This window comes from Macrobrachium nipponense, chromosome 4, assembly GCF_015104395.2.
Source record: "Macrobrachium nipponense isolate FS-2020 chromosome 4, ASM1510439v2, whole genome shotgun sequence".
In the NCBI taxonomy this organism is placed as follows: Eukaryota; Metazoa; Arthropoda; class Malacostraca; order Decapoda; family Palaemonidae; genus Macrobrachium; species Macrobrachium nipponense.
In genome coordinates, this window is record NC_061100.1 from 20999044 (window position 1) to 21021122 (window position 22079).

The following is a 22079-nucleotide window of genomic DNA, read 5'->3' on the forward strand; positions in this document are numbered from 1 at the left end:
ATTGAAAGAGGTATTCGCCATTTTCTTCGGTTACAGTATATATACCTACTGGTCAGTTTTATGACCTATGCTACCATCATAGGCCTAGGATCATTCCGAAGTCCTTAAAACGTATTTTTTTTCTTTTTTTTTTCTGTGGATCTTGGCGATGCCTGAACAAATCCCCTGCTTATTTTAATTAACATTTAATTGCACGCACTGTCTAATCATGTTACTTATGACACATCTGACTTCTTTTTGGCATATGGATTTGTAGGAATTTTACAGTGTACTTGAAGGAAATTCGGCATTATTACAAAACGAAATTCACCTGAAGCCTGCATTTCATTATCAATTAGAAGAGGGACAACTAAAAAATAATAAAATTTTATTTCAAACCAAATGAAATTCATCTTCATCAACAGATCAGACCAAATGGATACGACACAGAACTAACTTTTCCCAGGGGCGTCATTAAATCTCTGTGCAGGCCTGTCCGCACTAACTCGCTGCCGCCCACACCTCCTACACCGTAAGTAACGAATATCTACATATCCATATTCATTCTTGAACCTTTGAAACTGTCCCAATAAACCCCGTATTTGGCAGTTTATTGTTATTACCAGGCACTCTTCAATTAACCTCTCTTATTAACTGACGGTAACGTAACTGCAGAACTAATTGGAATTACATCATACATGCTATACTGTAGAGACGAAACACTAACACTGCTTTTTCTCTCTCTTCCTCTCCTTCCGTTTAATCATTATACAAATAAGATATTTTATTATAGGAAAATTATCATCAGTGCACAATATATTTTGAAATATTATTCTGAGGAAAAATGTTAACTAAAGTGAAGAACTTTGCTTCTTAACCTGTGTAAATAGTAGCAAATCCATCTTTCTATAGTAAGGGGCTAGAACGATACCACGAGAGAATTGTTAGGTAAAGACTACCATATGGGAGCAGTTTTGCCTTATTTGGAATAAAATAAATAAAAATACCTGTCAAATCAAATGGCATACTCCTAGCGTAGGCTTGGGTAAAATTTCTTTATTATTCCTAAAGGCCATTTTTCTCCTTGGCAAGATGATTTGATAACTTTTACTGTAGGTTAATCATTTTTATACATCCGTATATATTCTACTTAGGTTAAGGTTTAAATGATATAGCATCTTACTAAATAAGTAGTTTGAGGGCATAGTTGTAGCCTAGGTAGGTCCTATAGGCTACCAAACTTCATTTGCTGCTTGCTGTCTCTAATATAGGCTGTACATCGTTCGACGATAAATAATCCAGGATTTGCAACGCATATAAAAAAAATACAACTATTTTACTTCGAATTATGACAGAAATGGTTTTTTTTTACGGTTTGCTTACTTATTCACGTCAAATGTAAAGTTCGAAATTGCGTTGAGACATAACGCTTACTATACCTCCGACGCTGCATTTACATGTCTAAAAATGAGAAAATGAAGGCATGTGTCTTTATGCATCACTGTTAAATGCTTCAAAGACGTGACTTGACTCAACCAGCAACCTATAAGCCTAGGCCAACTTACTACCTAATAACATTTTTATCGGCAAAAGATCTTGTTTATTTTATATGGTATATATATGATGGATGATGTTCTGAGTTCATTACCGAATTTATAAGCCTTAATAGTATATTGAAAATGCAATCCAAGTTAACCGGGAAAAGATACCTTGGTATATCAACGAGACTGTTATATACGCGGTACACAATTATGGGTAAATAAAACTGTATGCTTCATTTACCCGGGAAATGTTGTCAGATCAGCTTCTCGTGAGGGATTCCCGTGACCCATTTCCGCTGTTATGAGCCTCACAACATGCCATTATAAGGATAATGAACGAAAAAACGTAACAGTAAATACTGAAATTTTGTGGCGTTTTGAAGACAACAATGTCACTGAGGCTGCACTGCAGGGTTGCCGCGAAGTCCGCACGTCACCGAGAAACTAGCTCCGCACCGGGAGGTGTAGTGGTAATTGCCAAGCAATGTTATGTTGCTACACTAACTAGACGAAATAGTCATCCTGGTTATATTATATTAACCGTATCTTTTCTAGTATATGAGTTGGGTTTACTAATTAAGCCTTTTTAGAATTAGATTTTCCCCTTTCCGAAATTCAGGTGCTTCATATATTTTGAAACATTACGTAACTTTAATGATAGTAAAATTTAGAATCGAACGAGATACGCGGACAATGTTCAGTCTTGAAGCTGGTTTGTTACATTCGATATATATATATATATATATATATATATATATATATATATATATATATATATACATATGTGTGTGTGTGTGTGTGTGTGTGTGTGTGTGATTACTGTTTTATATTTATTTCTTTACTGAAAACGGTTGGTTTTGCATTTATTTCTTTGCGTTCCCCACAGAGTAAGTTGACAAGCTCCATAAATCCTTCGATATTCATAAGTAGTTTATTCTTTCTTTTCTTTTTTAAGCCACATTTGTCACTTTAGGTAATATGCTATATGTTAAATCAAACGTTTGCTGAAGTATTAATGATAATAAACAACCTAATATATAACATAGGTCTAGGCTTAAAATCAATGCCATAAACATTGTAAACTGACAAAAACGATATGAAACATGTAGGTCTATATGCCACCTTTTATGATCCAGATATTTTGAAATGAGATATTTCCCCAAGAGAATGGACGGCATATTATGCATGATTTATGGTATACGTGTGCCAATCCTAAGCCAAACGAATGCCCTATTCAGGGCTATGAGTTTCAAAAAATTGGAAAAGAGCACATCATAATTGGTCCTTTTTTTATCAGTAAGCTACATTAATATAAAGAAAATCCACGATTATAATACACCACTTTCTAGCATAGTGATATCGAAACTTATTCGGTTATAATCAGTTGAATCACTTCAACTAATGAAATTGCCTAATACATATTTGCAGTTGGTTTCTCAAAAAAATAAATAAAAACTCGTTACAACATGACTAAGTTTACATTAATTTAAGTCAGTCTTCACCCTAAGATTTCACAAATTAACCAAATTTTACTAACCTATATATATATATAATTACAAAGGCAAATTGAAGATTGCTGGACCTAAAGAATGAATGCATTGGGTTACGTCATCTGCTGTTGACAAAATCGGTTCTTAATTGAAAATCGTATATGATCGTATCTGATATTGGCTCACGAATACTCGAGACTAGTGAAAATGGTTCATTTTTCAAAAAATATATTTAGTATTTTCAAAAAAATATTATATAATTTCAATAATTTTTTATTCATGAAAAAAGTTTTAAAAGCATATATACTATGCGGACCTACAGCGCCGCATACGTGAGGATTGCAGACCTCAGCTCTGCATTCAATGCCTCCCTCTCGAATCCTCTCCGCACTTTTGGTCATTTCTCCGCGTTTTGGCAACACTGGGCTGCAGCCACTGCACCGCGCAGAGTTGCCAACTCAAATTTTCTAATGTCGCTACGCTCGCCCCTAAAACTCGCTAGAATGTCGCTAAATTCTTTTATCAAATGTCGCTAGACAAGATGATCTCTCCCTCCCCTTCCCATCTTTTTTTTTTTCTTTTTATTATAGACAACTACAGCCTATAATAATCACATAACAAAATTAAATATCAGGTGCTCTATCTCAACCTATTAGTATACTAACTTTTTTTTACGTCTTCGAAATTCACTGTACTAGCTGCCATAGAGATGTGATACTGTTAAATATGTAAAATGTAGCGTGAACAATTATTATTTTCCGAAGAAAGCATTTCATTATATATGATATTTATGTGTGTGTTAAGTGCACCTTATATATGAAGTTGGAACTCTTATACTGTGTTATATATGAAGAATGCTGCATTAATAAAAATAAAAATCTTAACGAAGCATTGATTAACTTAAGAAGTTACGGACTGTCTAACTTTTACTATATGAACATCTATTCTCCGATTCAATAATGATATGTAGTTTTTAATAAGCACGCTTACCGATTACTCAATTATCACTGCATCCCATTTAGTCTTCCTCCTCAAAGTCACCATTTGCACTAAGAGGCAGACTGCTTGAAGCTTTTGATGTGGTTGCTTGATCCAAAGTGCTGTAGTATGTCTCCAGTGTACCGATTTTTCTAAGAATATCATTTGGTAAAGAGTATTTTGAACAACAGGTATTATACCTTTTTAACCCATACTTTATGACAAGAATTGCTTAGAGTGTTAACAGTTTCATTTTATTTCGCAACTTTGACTTCACCAAATTCATATTGCTAAATGTGGGTTCTACGTCAGCATATAGAGTGTGGTAAAGATTAGTGTACTTGATGTTTCTGTCCAAACCACATGATGAAGTTTCTTCCACTGGAAATCTATTTGAGTAAGGGAGCTTGCATCATCTGTAAATAATTTTGCCACCTTAATTATATCAGATTTAATGGGCTTCAAGCATTCATCAATACTCAAAAGTGAGACTGGTTGCAATACGCGAATATTGTCAGGTAGGCGTTGACGGAGCTGCCTTACCAATCAACGACAAACTTTGTGCATCGCTCTCGTATTTAACTTTCATCCGTAGAGGAAAATTGGCCCTCAGCCAACTCCTTTTCAAACTCAAAACCCAAGTAAGGTCTTGGATTCAAATGTTCTTCAATCACTTTGCAATGCATAACTTTCTTTCCTGGGATTCATATCTTTGCTCCTAATGAATCAATCAATAAAACAAGGTCTCTCAGCAATTTTGTTGGGTCCTGCATTTCCGCTTCAAAATTCTTAATGACAGCTTGTACCTCGCCAAGTATCGGTTTGATAAAAAGAAGAATTGCATAATTCTGTTTGTCATTAAACATTGAGTATAAGAGCTCTGCTGTGTAACATCGTTCTTCTAATCTTGCTAATTGGAAATGTGTTTTAAGCTCGGTCCATTGTTTCAGGACTCTCAACACAGCACGCTCGATAGATAACCATCTAGTCTGGCTTAACTGCACTAATTTCAGAGGTGGTAAACCATCATTGATGGTTTCAAACAATAGTTTGTATTTCTCCTGGCGTACAGATGACTGGGAAAACCAGTTAGATGTCTCTTTAATCATGAACTCTAAGTTCCGTGGCAATGTTTCACGTGCAGCATGTGAGACAGCTCATTGAATTGAGTGACATAAGCATCTAATTAGCTGCAGGTGGGGTATTTCGGCTTTCAGTCTTGCAAATACTCCATTCTTAATCCCTGTCATTACCGATGCATTATCGGTTCCAAGTACCAGCAGATTCTGCCTTTCTAAGCCGTTGTTATGGAGTGACATTTTGATTGCTTCACATATTGACTCTGCATTACATTCTTTTAGTTCAACTAAATCGAAAAATGTAACAACAATACGCTTCAGCGAAATAGAGTAATACCTAATGACAATTCCCAGCATCTTTGAAGTAGTAACGTCATTACTTTCATCAATTATCAGACTAAATTTTCTCTTTCCAATATCAGCTTGAAAGTCTTCCATGAAGTGCGGTGCAAGAGCATTGCAAATTATACCCGTGCACTTCGATCTTTTTAACTTCAATTCACTAACATCCTTACTGTCCCTGAAGCATATTTTGCACACCTCAGTTAAGTGATCCACCACACGAATAGAGCAATGTTCAGCTACAAACATGGATAGAATTCCTTCAACTTTCTTTAATTCACTAACTTTTTTAAATGGTAGGACAGCTTGCCTCTGTGTGCTGAATGGTTCCTCAGCTTTTCTGTGTTTGTTGGTGTTCCTGTGTTTCTCTATGTCACAAATTTTAGCCGAAACAGTACACTTACAATGTTTGCAAAAACCCTTTTTACTATCACCTGGGACCTCAAGCTGCCATTTTTTAAACCTATCATCCTTGAGCCACTCCTTTCGGAAACGTTGCATACACTGTGGCTTGCCCATTTTCATCTGGTCACTAAAATCACTGAAAAGAAGCGACAGATCGCACAAACTCTCTAACTCTCATCAATCTAGTACTGGCAGGTTAAACTAAGTGACGACGAACGGCACGAGAATTGCTTACCAAACGGACAGGTATTTGACATGTTCAAAACGTAACTGTACTGTGAGAACAGTTACGTTTTGAACTAAGATTCGTGTGTGTGATTAAATCTATGCAATTTGATATTTATTTTTATCAAAACATCTAACAAATACAAAACTCTAGTATTGTCGCCAGATACTTCTAAATATCTTTAGATTTTTGCTATGTCGCTAACTGCTGAAAAGAGTTACTAGTTAGAAACTAATATCTCTAGATCTAGCGACAAAGTCGCTAAATTGGCAACACTGGGCCTGCACGGCCACGAAGCGCCGCCCTGGTGGCCGCATGCCGACGCCAGACTACTACTTTCTACCACACATTCATTGAATGCTCATGAGAGAGAGATAGAGAGATTCTTGTACTAGGCCTTAGTTTATTTTGCCCCTCACCAACCCGTAGAGAGAGGACGACAGACGTCGGTAGAGGAAGGACACAGCAGAGAATAACAAATGAATACTTATGTGTGTGTGTGTGTGTGTGTGTGTGTGTGTGAGAGAGAGAGAGAGAGAGAGAGAGAGAGAGAGAGAGAGAGAGAGAGAGATTCCTGTACGTAGGCCTAAGTTGACTTGACTTTAACTCTCACCAGCCATGACCACTCACGATGTCGATCAGAACAATAGACCGATACTAGAAGACAGTGCCCGACGATGGTTATAAAGCTGTCTGAGTTAGTAACCGATAAACTGCTGAATGTAATAAAAAGCAGAAACGTAAAAAAAAAAACAACAACGAAATAATGCGCTTCTTTCAACGTCTCTGGGAAAGCATTTTGAATGCCTAGCTTCGTAAGGCTCATATAGGATAAGCACATTGATATACATAATTTTTAATTTCAACTTAATCTTTTTGCAATATTTGTATACATCGATAAACGCTTGGTTTCCATAAAATAGTCCGGCTTGATTATTAGCCAGTTCTCTAACGTTCTCTCGACAGAACTTTACAGAGCCACTGGAAGCATGGTAGCATTACCCTACCATCACTGTGCACTATAGGTCTAACCCGTTGTATTCTTATGAAGTGATTTCTACTCCATTTCATACAAACAATATAAGGAAAGGACTAGAAAGGAATTGTGTGAATTCTAACTGAGCTAGTCGTTTATTTTTTACAGTGGGTAAACTCCGAATCCGAAAGTTAGATTAGGTAATTGTTCGTATACATTTAGTGGTATATTTTACTGGTAATTAGTCTGTATATCATTATGACCTGGGTATATCTGTAGTAACTCAAAAGGACACATTTATTATTTAATTTAGTATTGTACTTTCTGTTTATAATCCCTTGTCTTTCATATAAATAATTTCTTTGGTAAAAAATTCAAAGCTCATTTTATTACATTCGAATAAGATGGAATTAAATCCAATAGCAGACGATAACATGGGTAGTGTTGCCATGACCAATTGTTAATGGAGGCAATTTCGATGACTGATCAGCTGACTTTGACAATAGTTTCAAACTTTCAGATAATTTTCAATGACGCCATCAATTAATATTAAACTGTTATAGTCTACACTTTAAAAACTTACTGCATTGCCTGGTAATTCACTCGAGGTTGTGAACAAGTTTTGTTCTAAAAATGCTCTTCGATATTTTTGGCCATCTCTGAGATAGCTAGGTATCTTATACTTCCCTATCTGCTGTCATTTCATAGATAGATAGATAGATAGATAGATAGATAGATAGATAGATAGATAGATAGATAGATAGATAGATAGATAGATAGATAGATAGATAGATAGATAGATAGATAGATAGATAAAAATCACGCGCATACCGTAAAGTAAACTACTGAATAGAAGAGTATACCATGACAATAGTTTTCTATGAAAGTTAATTTCAATAAGAGAAAACGAATATCAGCCTGATTTCTATGGCAACTAGTATATTTTGACTGTTGCATTAATAACTCTCTCTCTCTCTCTCTCTCTCTCTCTCTCTCTCTCTCTCTCTCTCTCTCTCTCTCTCTCTCTCTCTCTCTCTCATTCTTGTCCATTTTGAATAAAAGAAGAGTGTCGTGGTCTAAGTGGTTGTCGAGGTATTTAACTTCTAAAGTTTTAGCTATCTGATTATTTTCGCCTATTTTGAGCCTGTGTCTACCTGGATCACTTGACAGAAAGTATGGCGTTATTCTCTTATTTACAAAAAAATATTTCAGTAAGTGACACTGAAATGAGCTGGCAGTCTGAGGCACAAAAACCAAATGAAAAGTGTCAAGTCTTCAGCAAGATACCTATTAGATAATTGAAAATGCATTGTTGTATAATTTGTTTTCATTTGAGAACTGTTATTGTAAGACATATGCTTTACGTTGCCTTAACCTCAATGTATGAGTCCTAATTGTCTGTCTTCTAATTACCAATAATTTCCTGCACAGACTTCATATTTCTATCCTCATTATAGATTTTTTTTTCTACTAATTCCTTCAGTGTGTATTTAGCGTAGCGTTATACTTTCATTTTACTTTATGGATGTACTTTCTTAAAAACCCCTCTACCCTCCTCTCCTTTCAGAGTATGACCTTTCATAACAAACTCTTCTTCTTCTTCTTCTTCTTTTTGTTTCAGAGAAAATCATACTTTGGTTATCGTATGTGTAGTCGTGATAGTGGCAATACTGCTGGTGCCCTTAATGGTATGTGTGATCATCATTCAACTCAGAAAAAGAAGACGCATGATTCCAGGTGATTATTATCATTATTATTATTCGTAAGGAGGCCCTCTCTGAGGGCAGTAACATTGAATACAATAGCTGTTTCAACGGCATTTAATTTATATAGAATCTTCTCAATTCTTCTTATTATCTTTTTCTCGTCAGCATGTAGTTGGTGTATTAAGTTTCCTAAGGACATGTAAAGATTTTCATTTGTCTTAGGTTTATTCCTCTAACTTGTCGACAGCGCACAGGCAGTCATCTATGAGAGTTTACAGTAAAGTGAATTAATATACGTTTTACAAGTATTTATAGGATGCAAGGTCGTGTACAATCGGTGGGCGGGTCGGTGGACAGGGATTTTAATTGGTCGTTGGATGGTAACGAAATCTCTCCCTGAGGCGTTCGGACCTACGTGGTCTGGGCGGAGTTATTTGCGTCGGTTGGGTGTTGGTTGGGGTACCCACCTCTTGGGCGGCAGGCTGTGCAGTTGACATATCTTCCCCCCCGTCCGTTCTCTCCCGCTTCTCTCTCTGCTTCTTCCTCTCTTTCTCTCTCTCTTACTCTCTCTCTTTCTCTTTCTGCAAAGTTCCCCTCCTTCCTTCTCTCTCTCTCTCTCTTCTCTTTGCTTCTTCCTCTCTCTCTCTCTCTCTCTCTCTCTCTTTCTCTTTTGCTCCTTCTCACTCTCTTTCTCTCTCTGCCTGTTCCTCTCTCTCTCTTTCTCTTTCTCTCTCTCTGTTTGTTCCTCTTTCTCTCTTTCTCTCTCTGTCTCTCTTTCTCTCTCTGTCTCTCCCCCCTCTCTCTCTCGTGGCGGTATATGGAGTCGGTTGGTTTCTTGTGCTATTTCTTCTTATGATGGTGGGAAGAAATTCTGTTTCTTTTACCATGTTGATAGTCGGTTTTTTCTCTAATATGTGTAATGCTTCAAGATAACGTAGGCGTTTCCGGTCCGGTGCATGGTCAATAATTTCTATGTTCGTTATAAGCTCAGCTCTTTCTGGTCTCCTGTTGGTGGTCATCCCGATATAAGAATGGTGGCATCCATCCACCGAGCATGTGAATTCGTAGATGACACTCCTTCTCGTCAAAGACGTTTCTTGGGGCGCCGGGTTGTTTCTAAGAAGCAGCTGGCTGGTTTTCATGTTTTTGTAATAAATTATGAGGCTAATTTTATCACTTTCTGTAGTGGGGTAGACATTTTCACTGATTATTTTCCTTATAGCCTTTTCGTCTTCCAAATATTTGTGGTGCATATAATTTTTATAAAATATTTTTTGTAGCTCCACTTTGGTCGTTAGTTTCGGTCGTTCTTTCCTGGTGGCATTTATTTATGGAGTCCCTCGTTTGGCGTTCGACCATGTGATTTGAAAAGTTATTGTTGATGAGGACTTGTGTAGACCTTTCGATCTCCCTGGTGGTTTCTCTCCATGTGGAACAGTGTGTAAGGGCGCGGCGGACGAAGGCATCTACCACAAACCCGGGTCTATGCCTTAATGGGTCCAGCGAGTGCCCAGACAGGTATAAAAGATCGGTGGTAGACAGAGCTGGGCAGTACTTAAGTACAAAAGTACTTAAGTACATTTGTGTACTTTAAAAATGTACTTCAAGTACTTTTAGAAATGAGTACTTAAGTACAGTACTTAAGTACTTTTTTATTGTACTTAAGTACAAAGTACTTAAGTACTTTGCATTAAATATTTTATAAAATTATTATTTAGTTCTATATGATTTTTTTTACATACTTGAGTAAATTCAATAATAGCTATGATCATGTTATGCATAGTCTGTAGAGTTGAATTTCACTAACACTGACGTGCGTATCTGAGACGTTCAAAGGCTGTTTAAACTGCTCTAGAACAATCAAAATCTGTGCAGTTCCTTGTTTGTGATGTACGCAATAATGCGTAATCTTTATTTTTAAGATACAATACAACTATACCATCGTTTGCTCCAGTTGAAAGGCTTTTTTCTGTGGCTGGAATGACCCCCACACCCAAGAGGTCCTCATTGGCTGACAAAACATTTGAGCGACTTATGTTAATAAGAGCTAATAATAAATTTTGCACCTGAGTTATCTTCCACTAACATAAATTTCCACTGCAAACTGTATTAAATTCATAATTGCAGGAAACTGGAAAGGTAACTATTCAATAAGTACCACTTGGTTGAACAATTATTATTTAGTGATACAATAGATACTATTTTGTGTTGTGAAAGAATTTAGTACTCATATTTTTGTGATACTAGTAATATTTAACAAATCTGTATTCAATTAGTAGCTATAAGTCTTCAAGTCTTTTGTGAGAAAAGGTGCCATTTATGAAAAAGTAACTTTTAAGTTTATTTTGGTTTAGTTTTATTGTTCGAAATGTGCCATCTATAATCTTCAGCATTAAATGAATGTAACCTGTCAGTTCATTTTATTTATTTACTATTTTTACCACTTTACTATTTTTACAACTGTATTAAATTCATAATTGCAGGAAACTGGAAAGGTAACTGTTCAGTAAATACCACTTGGTTGAACAATTATTATTTAGTGATACAATAGATACAAATGTACTTAAGTACTTTATTGTACTTAGTACTTAGTACTAATTTTGTACTTAGTACTTTAGTATTAAAGGTACTTTTGATGTACTTAGTACTTAGTACTTAAGTACATTAAAAGTACTTAGTGCCCAGCTCTGGTGGTAGATGCCTTCGTCCGCCGCAATTTTATTGCGTCTACATGGTACCATGATGTTTGCACGAGTTTCGCTCAGTTTTGTCAACATCGTCATGGAGGAGGTACTCCTTCTGTCAATTTTGACGTGTTGTGTTGTGAAAAAAAAAAAGATTGGAACGTCTCAGAAGCACCCGGCATTCAAAGTGGTCGCGAAAGTGGCTTTTGAAAAGGCAAAATTTCTCCCATATTAAATTACTGCGTGAACTACGTGATGAGCCTGATGATTGGCGCAATTACTTGCAAATGGACATATAAACATATACTTATTTTTTGGAACTAGTGACACCCCATATCATTAAAGAAAATACGTGTATGAGAACAGCAATTTCACCACATGAAAGGCTAACAGCAATGTTACGATTTTTGGCAACTGGCAGATGTTACCAAGACCTTGAATTCATAATCCTTTGATTTGACACGCCAAATGCATGGGAAACTTTCGTACAATACAATAAATTCTGTGAGGAGCTCTCGAGAACATTGCCTAAGGTCTGCCATTGTCGCTACTGTCTACACGTACCGACTTGTCTGCACAGTTCATGGATATCTATGCTCTCCTAGCTCAGTCATCACTGCAACTGTACCGTCTTGCGCTGGAGTCAAAACTGCGCTGTTTTCCTGTCCACACGCAACGTTTTATCTGCAACGTCTTGAACTGTGCAGACAAAAGGTTGTGCAAAACGTAGCGTGTGGACCAGCCTTAAGGGCGTAACGGAATTGCAACGTTTCCAACTGTATCATCGATTCATTTTCAAGGAAAGGTGAGCGTGAACTGATTGGAATGGGTTGTTGTTGTTGTTGTTGCATTAAGCCAACACTTCTTGTTGACACGGGCCTTTCCCTTGTTTGGCCCGTAGGTGATCTGAAAAGATTCATTAGGTTCATGGTTAATTTTATGAAATCGGAAATATTTTTAGTTGTAGAGATAGGAGTGAACAGGGGAAGGATGATGGTGTCAGTATGAGAGGGCCATCATGTCATATTGTAGTAGAAGTTTGAAAAAATGTAAGGCTTTCGAATATTAGAGAAGCTGTGCAGGTGGGGTTGTCCAACAAACTTTACTCCCTTGGGTCCCTGCGGGAGGATTTCAGTGGTAGGTAAAGTTTAAAAGATTGGTAGTGGATGATGTGGATAGAGCCTTACAGTGAGGGGATGTGATGAGGGTGATTGATGTTATTTTTAGTTTATTTAACTTGGTGGAGGTAGGTTGTAGAGCATCTGGGCATGCTCTTCTAAGTTTTCAATGATTGTTTTTGTGACTGTGGCAGCTGCATGCTCAGCATCTTGTGCAAGTAATTAATTTTGTGCTGCACCTCTTAGCTGTGCTGTTTCTCTGCATTCCAGCAGGTAGTGAAGGAGTGGTTGCTGTGTTTCTTCTTGACAGTGTTCACATGGTCTGACACTGTTTTCCACGATTTCCCAGCAGGCTTTATATCCTAGCTTGAGTCTGTGGATGATCACAGCAAGTTTTCTTGGTGTGTGCCTGTCTATGGGAGGAGGCACTAGATCAGTCGACGTCTTATACCATCTGGCAGATGGTGAGTTCTTTTCTACCCACTCACGATGGTCTTTTAGCAAGTTTTCTTTGCAGAGTGGTTTCATTGCATTCTTGATTTGTTGCAGTGCAGGTTGTATATGTATTTGCACTCTGTCAATGTGTTTTGCACTTTTGGCTAGCTCATCGGCCCTCTCGTTGCCTGGAATTCCTATTTGACTGGGTATCCAGTTTAAGGTGACAGGTCTTCCTCTTTTGCTGTGCTGGTGCAGCAGTGTTTTAATTCCAGCCAGCAGTGCCTTGTTCTCTATTTTTCTGTTGTTGCAATGCTTGCATTGAGGACTTTGAGTCGGTGTGGATGATTACAGGCCCTTCTTCATTCTCCAGTGAGTACAGCAGTGTCTGTCTTATTGCTGTTAATTCTGTCTGCATAGTGGAGGCGTGGTTGGAGGTCCTCCAGCAGGCTGTGAAGTTTCTTGAATATACTGCAGCTCCCGTAGTTTGATTCTCAGGATCTACAGTGCCATCGGTGTAGTATGTTTGTGCCCCTATGGTCTCAGTGTTTCTGATTGCTTCATAGGCTGCTGCTCTTAGCTCTTCTCTTGTGCAGTCTTCTTTTGCTCTTGGCAGGCTTGTGTATTTATATATTGCAGTGTCCTTCTTCCAGGGTGGTAGATGTTGTGTGCCCTGTGTTGTGTCTGGACCTAGCTGCAACAGTGTCTCTGCCATGCCTAGACTCTTGATGTTGTCACTTTGGTCCTTACCATAGGAACTCGGACTTTGAATCTCTGGGTGTTTAGCAAATTCCTCTCTGGCTCGTTTCCTCGAGATGGAGTCTCTTTCTGAGAGGAACATCTTGGCCATTGTGCTTGCATTTCGCTGTGCAATCCTATCCTCTAGTTTTGGCAAGTTAGTTTCAAGCCTGAGGTTGCACAGCCTTGTCCATGTGGGTGCTCCTAGCGTGAGCCTCATTGCATTGTTATGAATGACCTCCAGTGATTCTTTTTGAGCCTCTGTCAGCCTTATCAGAGTGGGGGCAGCATAGTCCACCAGTGTTCTGGTGCAGGCTAGGTAGTACTTCCTTTGTATGTGCTCATTTGCTCCCTCCTTCAGGGATGACATGTATCTCATGGCGGCCAGTCTTGCATTTGCTCTTTCTCTCAAGTACTTGATTTCCTCCTTGAAAGTTAGCTGTTGGTCTATGACAACTCCCAAGTACATGTAGCTGTCTACCCATTCTATGGGCTCAGTACCCATTCTATGGGCTCAGCTCCTATTGTCAGTGGTTGCAGCGGTCTGTGAGCTTTTATTGTCATGGCCTTTGTTTTATTTATATTTGTTTTGAGACCTAGCTCATTTGATTTATTGTTGATGTCATTGAGTGCCCTTTGCATTCTGGGCACTCTAACAGCTCCTCTTGCTACTACACACACATCGTCGGCATAGATAAAGATTTCAACGCCTTCTGGAAGCTGCAGGGAGGCTATATTCTCCATTAATATGTTGAATAGAAATGGACTCAGAATTCCTCCCTGAGGGGTGCCATTTTTCAAGTCGTGGAATGTAGACATCACTCCTTGGAATTTTACTCTGGCCTGCCTTCCCAGTACGTAGTTTTTTGTCCAGGCTAGTAAGTGTCCTTGGACTCCCTTCCTTACTACTGATTGAAGTATTGCTGCTAGACTGGCTAATTCAAAAGCCTTTTCAAAATCTATGAAGACTACTGTAGCCTTCTTCTGATTTATGTAGCTGAGAACATCTGTTATGCACTCTGTATTTCCGACTCCTTCCTAATATGCATATAGCTGCTTGTGCAGTGGACCAATCTTGTACTTCATTCTATTTAGTACCATTTTTTCTCCAGTTTTCTCAATGCATGACACCAATGCGATTGGTCTTGGGTTCTCTGGATCTTTAGGTTTGGGGATTGGCTGCGTGTCCTGCTGCCGCCAGGTTTGTGGTCTTGTGTGCTCAATGTGTGTTTTGTTTAGGATTCTCAGAAAGGCTGTTTCTCCTGCAGGACCCATTTTACTGATCATGGTGTATGTTATCCTGTCTGCTCCTGGCGCTGTGTCTCTGCCAACTTTGAATACTGCTTTCAGTTCCTCTACTGTGTAAGGGGTGTCTGTATCATCTGGTCTGTGGCAGGCCGCATCGATCTCCTCCCATCTAATCGGTGCTAGTTGATCCTGAATTCTTCTTGTTTCAGGGGAGAGGTTACCTGAGCTAGTCCTGTTGGCGAAGGATGTTGCCAGTCTTTCCGCTTCTTCTAGTGGGTGAGGGTGAATTGCTACGGGTGTTCTCTTCTTTCTGGCTACTCTGTTCAACCACTTCCATAGCTCCGAGAGAGATGTGTACTGTGATAGTTTTGTACACCATTCCATCCACTTTGCAATTCTTAGGGAATGGGGTCGTTCGGTGGTATTTATTGTGTCCCAGGAGCTCTATCTGATGAGCGCTGCATTTTCATTGGCTGAACAGAGGATTAAGTCCCTGAGTCAAGCCGTCTTGCAGAGGTGGAAGCTCGCACTGCTCTTCGCGTGCGGATGCTGGAGACTGGGAGCATAGTATTGAGTAGGGGCACCTGATTGGTCCGTTCGATCGGCTCTATTGTGCCGGCGGGCGGCGCCCTATGCGCCACCGTCGGGAGGAGTGAAGTCTCTTGATTGGTGTTGAGGCTAGGTCTCTCCTTCCCGATGTGTAGGGCCTCTAAGAGGTGGAGGTGACGGTGGTATGCCGCCTTATCGATAATACCGATATTAGGAATAATGTCCTTCAGAGTTATCCTGGTATTGTGGACGTTTTTTGCATGGTTATGGATGGTGCCTTCCTGAGTGTGGCAGGATATCCTCTTGGAAAATCGCATTCGTTGTCATACCAAAGTAGGCACTGGGGCATTCCTGGACAGGGCATTTGTATTGGTAGAAAGCGTTAGTTTTCTTGAGAGGGTCCTGCATCATGGGGGCTGGATTGTTTTTCATAATCAGGCCACTGGTCTTCTTGCTTTTGTAGTAAATGATCAATTTCACTCTTTTCGCAGGGTCCGTGGGGGAGACGTTCCTTTCAATGATGTTATGAAGGGCTCTTTCGTCCTCTTTGTATTTCTTGTGAAATACTCCCTTGTAAAAGAGAGTGACGTCTTCAAGGGCGGTGGGGCGAGGCTCCTGCTGGTACCACTTATCGATGTTTCTGCGAATGGCTTTTTTGACGTCCCGGTTGGAATACCCGTTGTTAATTGAAACTTGGGCAACACGTTCTAATTCAGTGTGTGTGTCCTTCCACGAAGAGCAGTGTGAAAGAGCTCTCTTAATGAAGGCGCTGATTGCAGTGCGTTTGTATCTCTCTGGACACTCGCTCTCGCCGTTCAGGTACATGCCCAGGTTCGTGGGTTTCGTATACACTTGTGTTACGAAGCGTTCCTCTTGTTGCCCGATGAGGATGTCAAGGAAGGGTAGGCGACGGTCATGGCAATGCTCGATGGTGAAATTGAGTCTGCTGTGGTCGTGGAAGGCTGGTCGCAGGCACTCTATTTCTTCCACTGTGTTGGCACTGATGAAGGTGTCATCAATATATCGGACGTACATAGACGGTTTCTCGATGGTGGCGAATACCCGACGTTCCACAGCACCCATGTAAAAGTTCGCGAAAAGTACTCCGAGGGGAGAACCCATCGCTACACCGTCTTTTTGCGTGTACATATGGCCTCTGTGGGTGGAGAAAGGGGCCTTTTTTGTACATATTTCTAGGAGTTTATGGAGGGCATGCTCAGGGATGTTTAATGGGGGCGTGGAGTCGTCGCTATATACATGATCCAGAATGATCTGGATTGTTTCATCCACGGGGACGTTCGTGAAGAGGGACTCCACGTCCATCGATGCAATAACTCCTCCGGGGGGTGTCGTTTTCAGGGCTTCTATAAACTCGGCAGAGGACTTCAAACTGTGGTCATCTGGAACATAAGGAGTCAAAATAGCATTCAATTTCTTCGCAAGCTGGTATGTAGGAGCGGGAATTTGGCTAATAATGGGGCGTAACAGGTTCCCTGGTTTATGGGTTTTAATATTTCCGTATATATAGCCAAGGTCGTAGTCCCCTACGGTCGGCAGCAAGTGAAGGGCATTGGAAACTGCATTGACAGTCTCAATAATCCTATTGGCCTCACGTTTAATGTCATCTACCGGGTTCTTAGTGATTCTCTGGAATTTGCTGCTTTCTGCCAGTATCTCATCCAACTTGTGGTGATATTCTTCAGTGCATATGAGTACAAATGCAGCGGTTTTATCGGCCCGACGGACGGTGACATCCTCTTTCGCTCGGAGTTCTTTGGCTGCTTCCCTCAGGCGCCTGTCGATCACATCACTCTTGTAATCACCGCGTTCCGTGAGGGCCTTGGCCAAGAGGAGGGGCTGCAGGGCGTCCGTAGTACGTATGGTGCCTCCTTAGGAGTCCATTACTTTTCTTACTATGTGTGCCGTTTCTAGGATCACACTCTTCTGCATGAGTCCTGGAGCTACTTCAGCCTCTAGGTTTTCTACATTCCTTTTCAGGGACCTTGGGATCGTGCCTAGTGTTCCTTTGATTATGGATACAATTTCCACTGGCATATCCCATATCCTTCTTATTTCTATTTTCAGGTCTTGATACTTATCCATATTTTCCCTCTCTTTCTCTTCAACTCTGGTGTCCCATAGTATTGCAACATCAATGAGTGATACTTTTTTCTTGATTTTGTCAATCAATGTCACGTCTGGTCTATTTTTACATATCACCCTATCTTTGTCTGATCGATTTCTATCACTCCTTCAGGTTGGTGCACGTACCACTTATTACTGCAAGGTAGCTGATGTTTCCTGCACAGGCTCCAGTGGAGGGCTTTTGCTACTGAATCATGCCTCTTTTTGTACTGGTTCTGTGCAAGTGCCGGACATTCGCTTGCTATGTGGTTTATGATTTCATTTTTTGTATTGCACTTCTCCTACATATGGGAGAGATGTTATCTCCATCTGTCGTTCTTTGAACATATCTGGTTCTTAGGGCCTGATCTTGTGCCGCTGTTATCATTCCTTCAGCTTCCTTGAGCTCTCCCCTCAGTAGCCATTGCCATGTGTCATCGCTGGCTAGTTCTTTAATCTGTCTCATCTATTGTCCGTGCATTGGTTTGTTATGCCATTCCTCTGTTCTGTTTGTCTTTCTCCTGTCTGCATATTTCTGGGTCTTCGTCTACTTTTATCAGTCCTTCTTCCCATGCACTCTTGAGCCACTCGTCTTCACTGGTCTTCATATATTGCCCCAGTGCTCTGTTCTCGATGTTGACGCAGTCCTCTATGCTTAGTAGTCCCCTCCCTCCTTCCTTTCGTGTTATGTATAGTCAGTCTGTCCGTATTTGCTCTTGGGTGTAGTGCTTTATGTATTTTCATATGTTTCCTCGTTTTCTGGTCTATGCTGTGAAGTTCTACCTTCGTCCATTCCACTATTCCTGCGCTGTATCTGATTACTGGCACTGCCCATGTGTTTAGGGCTTTTATCATATTTCCGGCGTTGAGTTTTGACTTTAGTATCGCCTTGAGTCTCTGCATATATTCTTTCCTGATCGTGTCCTTCATCTCTTGATGTTTTATATCCCCTCCTTCCATTATTCCCAGGTATTTGTATCCCGTCTCATCTGCGTGTTTGATGTCGTTCCCATCTGGTAGCTTTATCCCTTCAGTCCTTGTTACTTTGCCCTCTTGTATGTTGACTAAGGCACATTTTCCTATTCCAAACTCCACCCTGATGACCCCAGATACAATCCTTACGGTCTGGATTAGGGTATCTATTTCCTTGATGCTCTTACCATACAGCTTGATGTGGAGCTACAAAAAATATCAACAATTATATATAAAAATATATTTCTATGTAAAAATATAAAACAAAGACTTTCGAACACCTGAACGGTGTTCTTCATCAGTGTGACGTTAAAATGTAATGAAGAGGATAGTTTCCCTCCGAAGAGCATCTAAAAAGGTGGGCGGGGCGAGAAAATAATAACAGCCCATCATCGAAGTGCTAGTTCGTGTTTTAGGTAATCCCAAACTCAACAGGCAGTTGCGCCAACCTCCTCGATCTCCGAACCTGAGAAGTTGCTCCTGCTTGCACTGCATAGGTGCCATAGTCGGAAACATCCGCTGGGACGTCGGCTATCTGGAGAGAGAGGGGAAGAGGAAGCAGAGCATCAGGGTTCACACGGTCAACGTCAGTTTTAAAATTTAATTCTTTTAAATATTGCCTGGCAATGAAAATGTTTATAAAAGGGTCTCCATTGGCAAACGACTTATTATCCTCAAAAGACATTCCCATGTTTATAGCGGCGCCTTCAACTAGTCTTCTCACGTGAGAATCGTCGCTTTTAAAAATAATTTGTGCACCATCGCAATTGATTCTGTGGTCTAAATTAAAACTGTGAGCCACCAAAGCACTGCCCTGTGCATGAAGATCATAGGCCCTTCTGTGTTCCCTTAATCTGACCTCTAATCCCCTACTACTTTCCCCGTAGTAACAACCACTGCAATCCTGACATGGAACCTTGTAAACACCATTATTTCTCTTGGTACTGTTATTATTCTTTGAAGAGCTTTTGCCAAAGTGTTTTTGTAGGTATAAACTATTTCTATGTCCTTTTGGTGCTTATTTATATAATCACCTACTTTTGAGATTTCATCGTGAAAGGGCAATGATACACGTTTCTTGACTTCCATTTCCTTATTATCTTGACCAATGTAAAACTTCTTTTTAGCTCGGCTAATTGCGTCAGTAATAAAATGTTCTGGGTACTTTAACGACCTAAAAGTGTCTACGACATGTTTGAGTTCTCCGTCTAGAAATGCGGGGTCACATATAAGAAGGGCCCTTAAAACAAAGCTCATAATTACATTCCTTTTAACTTGTTGTGAGTGGTGGGAAAAATAATGAATATAATTTTCTTTGTTATTATTATTGTTATTATTTTTTTTGCTCCTATCTCAGTCCTCTAATTCGACTGAGTGGTATTTATAGTGTGGGGTTCCGGGTTGCATCCTGCCTCCTTAGGAGTCCATCACTTTTCTTACTGTGTGCCGTTTCTAGGATCACACTCTTCTTCATGAGTCCTGGAGCTACTTCAGCCTCTAGTTTTTCCAGATTCCTTTTCAGGGATCTTGGGATCGTGCCTAGTGTTCCTATGATTATGGGTATAATTTCCACTGGCATATCCCGAATATTCTTCTTATTTCTATTTTCAGGTCTTGATACTTATCCATTTTTTCCCTCTCTTTCTCTTCAACTCTGGTGTCCCATGGTATTGTGACATCAATGAGTGATACTTTCTTCTTGATTTTGTCAATCAACGTCACGTCTGGTCTATTTGCACGTATCACCCTATCTGTTCTGATACCATAGTCCCAGAGGATCTTTGCCTGATCGTTTTCTATTACTCCTTCAGGTTGGTGTTCGTACCACTTATTAGTGCAAGGTAGCGGGTGTTTCTTGCACAGGCTCCAGTGGAGGGCTTTTGCTACTGAATCATGCCTCTTTTTGTACTGGTTCTGTGCAAGTGCCGGGCATTCTCTTGCTATGTGGTTTATGATTTCATTTTTCGTATTGCACTTCCTACATATGGGAGAGATGTTATTTCCATCTATCGTTCTTTGAACATATCTGGTTCTTAGGGCCTGATCTTGTGCCGCTGTTATCATTCCTTCAGTTTCCTTCTTGAGCTCTCCCCTCAGTAGCCATTGCCACGTGTCATCGCTGGCTAGTTCTTTAGTCTGTCTCATCTATTGTCCGTGCATTGGTTTGTTATGCCATTCCTCTGTTCTGTTTGTCTTTCTCCTGTCTCTGTATATTTGTGGGCCTTCGTTTATTTTTATCAGTCCTTCTTCCCGGTGCTCTGTTCTCGATGTTGACGCAGTTCTCTATGCTTAGTAGTCCCCTCCCTCCTTCCTTTCGTGGTATGTATAGTCTGTCCGTATTTGTTCTTGGGTGTAGTGCTTTGTGTATTGTCATATGTTTCCTCGTTTTCTGGTCTATGCTGCGAAGCTCTGCCTTCGTCCATTCCACTATTCCTGCACTGTATCTGATAACTGGCACTGCCCATGTGTTTAGGGGTTTTATCATATTGCCGGCGTTGAGTTTTGACTTGAGTATCTCCTTGAGTCTCTGCATATATTCTTTCCTGATCGTGTCCTTCATCTCTTGATGTTTTATATTATTATTATTATTATTATTATTATTATTATTATTATTATTATTATTATTATTATTATTATTATTATTATTATTATTATTTAATTAATCAATCAAAAGGATATAGAGATCATATTTCCTTAATTTTTCATGTTTACTTATTCCATTACTTTATCAAGTTTAATTGTTCTTGCTATACCAAATTTTGCTTATTTCTTGTTTTATCAATTTTGCATATTCCTGACTTTATCAGTTGTTCACATTCCCTACTTTATCATTTGTGCATATTCCTTACTTTATCAAGTTTTACTGTCTTCCTTTGATAATAGTCTCTTTCCCACGAACTTTCTTCATCTTATATAATACCTAAAGAGATACATACCCACAAAAACATAGATAAATAAATGAAAAACATCTTTCCCCATTAAAAAAAAGCAATGTTTCTCTGTTCTGTCTCTCTATACGTGTACAATCCCTTTCATTTATTTCCCCGTATTGCCCTAATTTCATCTCACTTCCCTAAACCCTCTCGAACAATTTTTTCACAGTGCAACTGCGAGATCTTCCTCCTGTTGCACATTTCAAACCATTTTTTTTCACTCGGTTACCCTTTCAGCGCTGAATGACCTCACGGGTCTCAGGGCTTGGCCTTTGGATTTATACATCTCTCACAGTCTCACTCTGTTCTTCCAGGGCTTCCTCAGGAGGGGCAAAACCTCATAGAGGTTCCTCGAGATGTCTTAGTCATCTATGCTCGACAGGAGTCCCACAGCAGGAGGGTTTGCGAACTCGTCAGGTCCTTACAGAGTGCCGGGAAGTCTAAGGTATCGCTACTTTGTTTTTTTTTTTGTTTTTTTTTTTTTTTTTGCTGTTGATATTGTTGTTGTTATAGTCGGAAGCTTTCAACTCTGTTCTTCCGGAAGGGGTAGTGCTGT

The 22079-nt window shown here is 39.7% G+C and overlaps 1 protein-coding gene across 2 annotated transcripts in view; it reads left to right on the top strand.

Annotated features, from left to right (window-relative positions):
• The window catches only part of LOC135210758 (uncharacterized), a 37949-nt gene that overhangs the window by 12019 nt on the left and 3851 nt on the right, over window positions 1-22079 (top strand). For both annotated transcript variants that reach the window (XM_064243604.1, XM_064243605.1), the window contains exons 9-11: window positions 405-511; window positions 8638-8753; window positions 21838-21968. In XM_064243604.1, the coding sequence (XP_064099674.1) occupies window positions 405-511; window positions 8638-8753; window positions 21838-21968 (354 nt within the window). The remainder of the gene's footprint in view (window positions 1-404; window positions 512-8637; window positions 8754-21837; window positions 21969-22079) is intronic.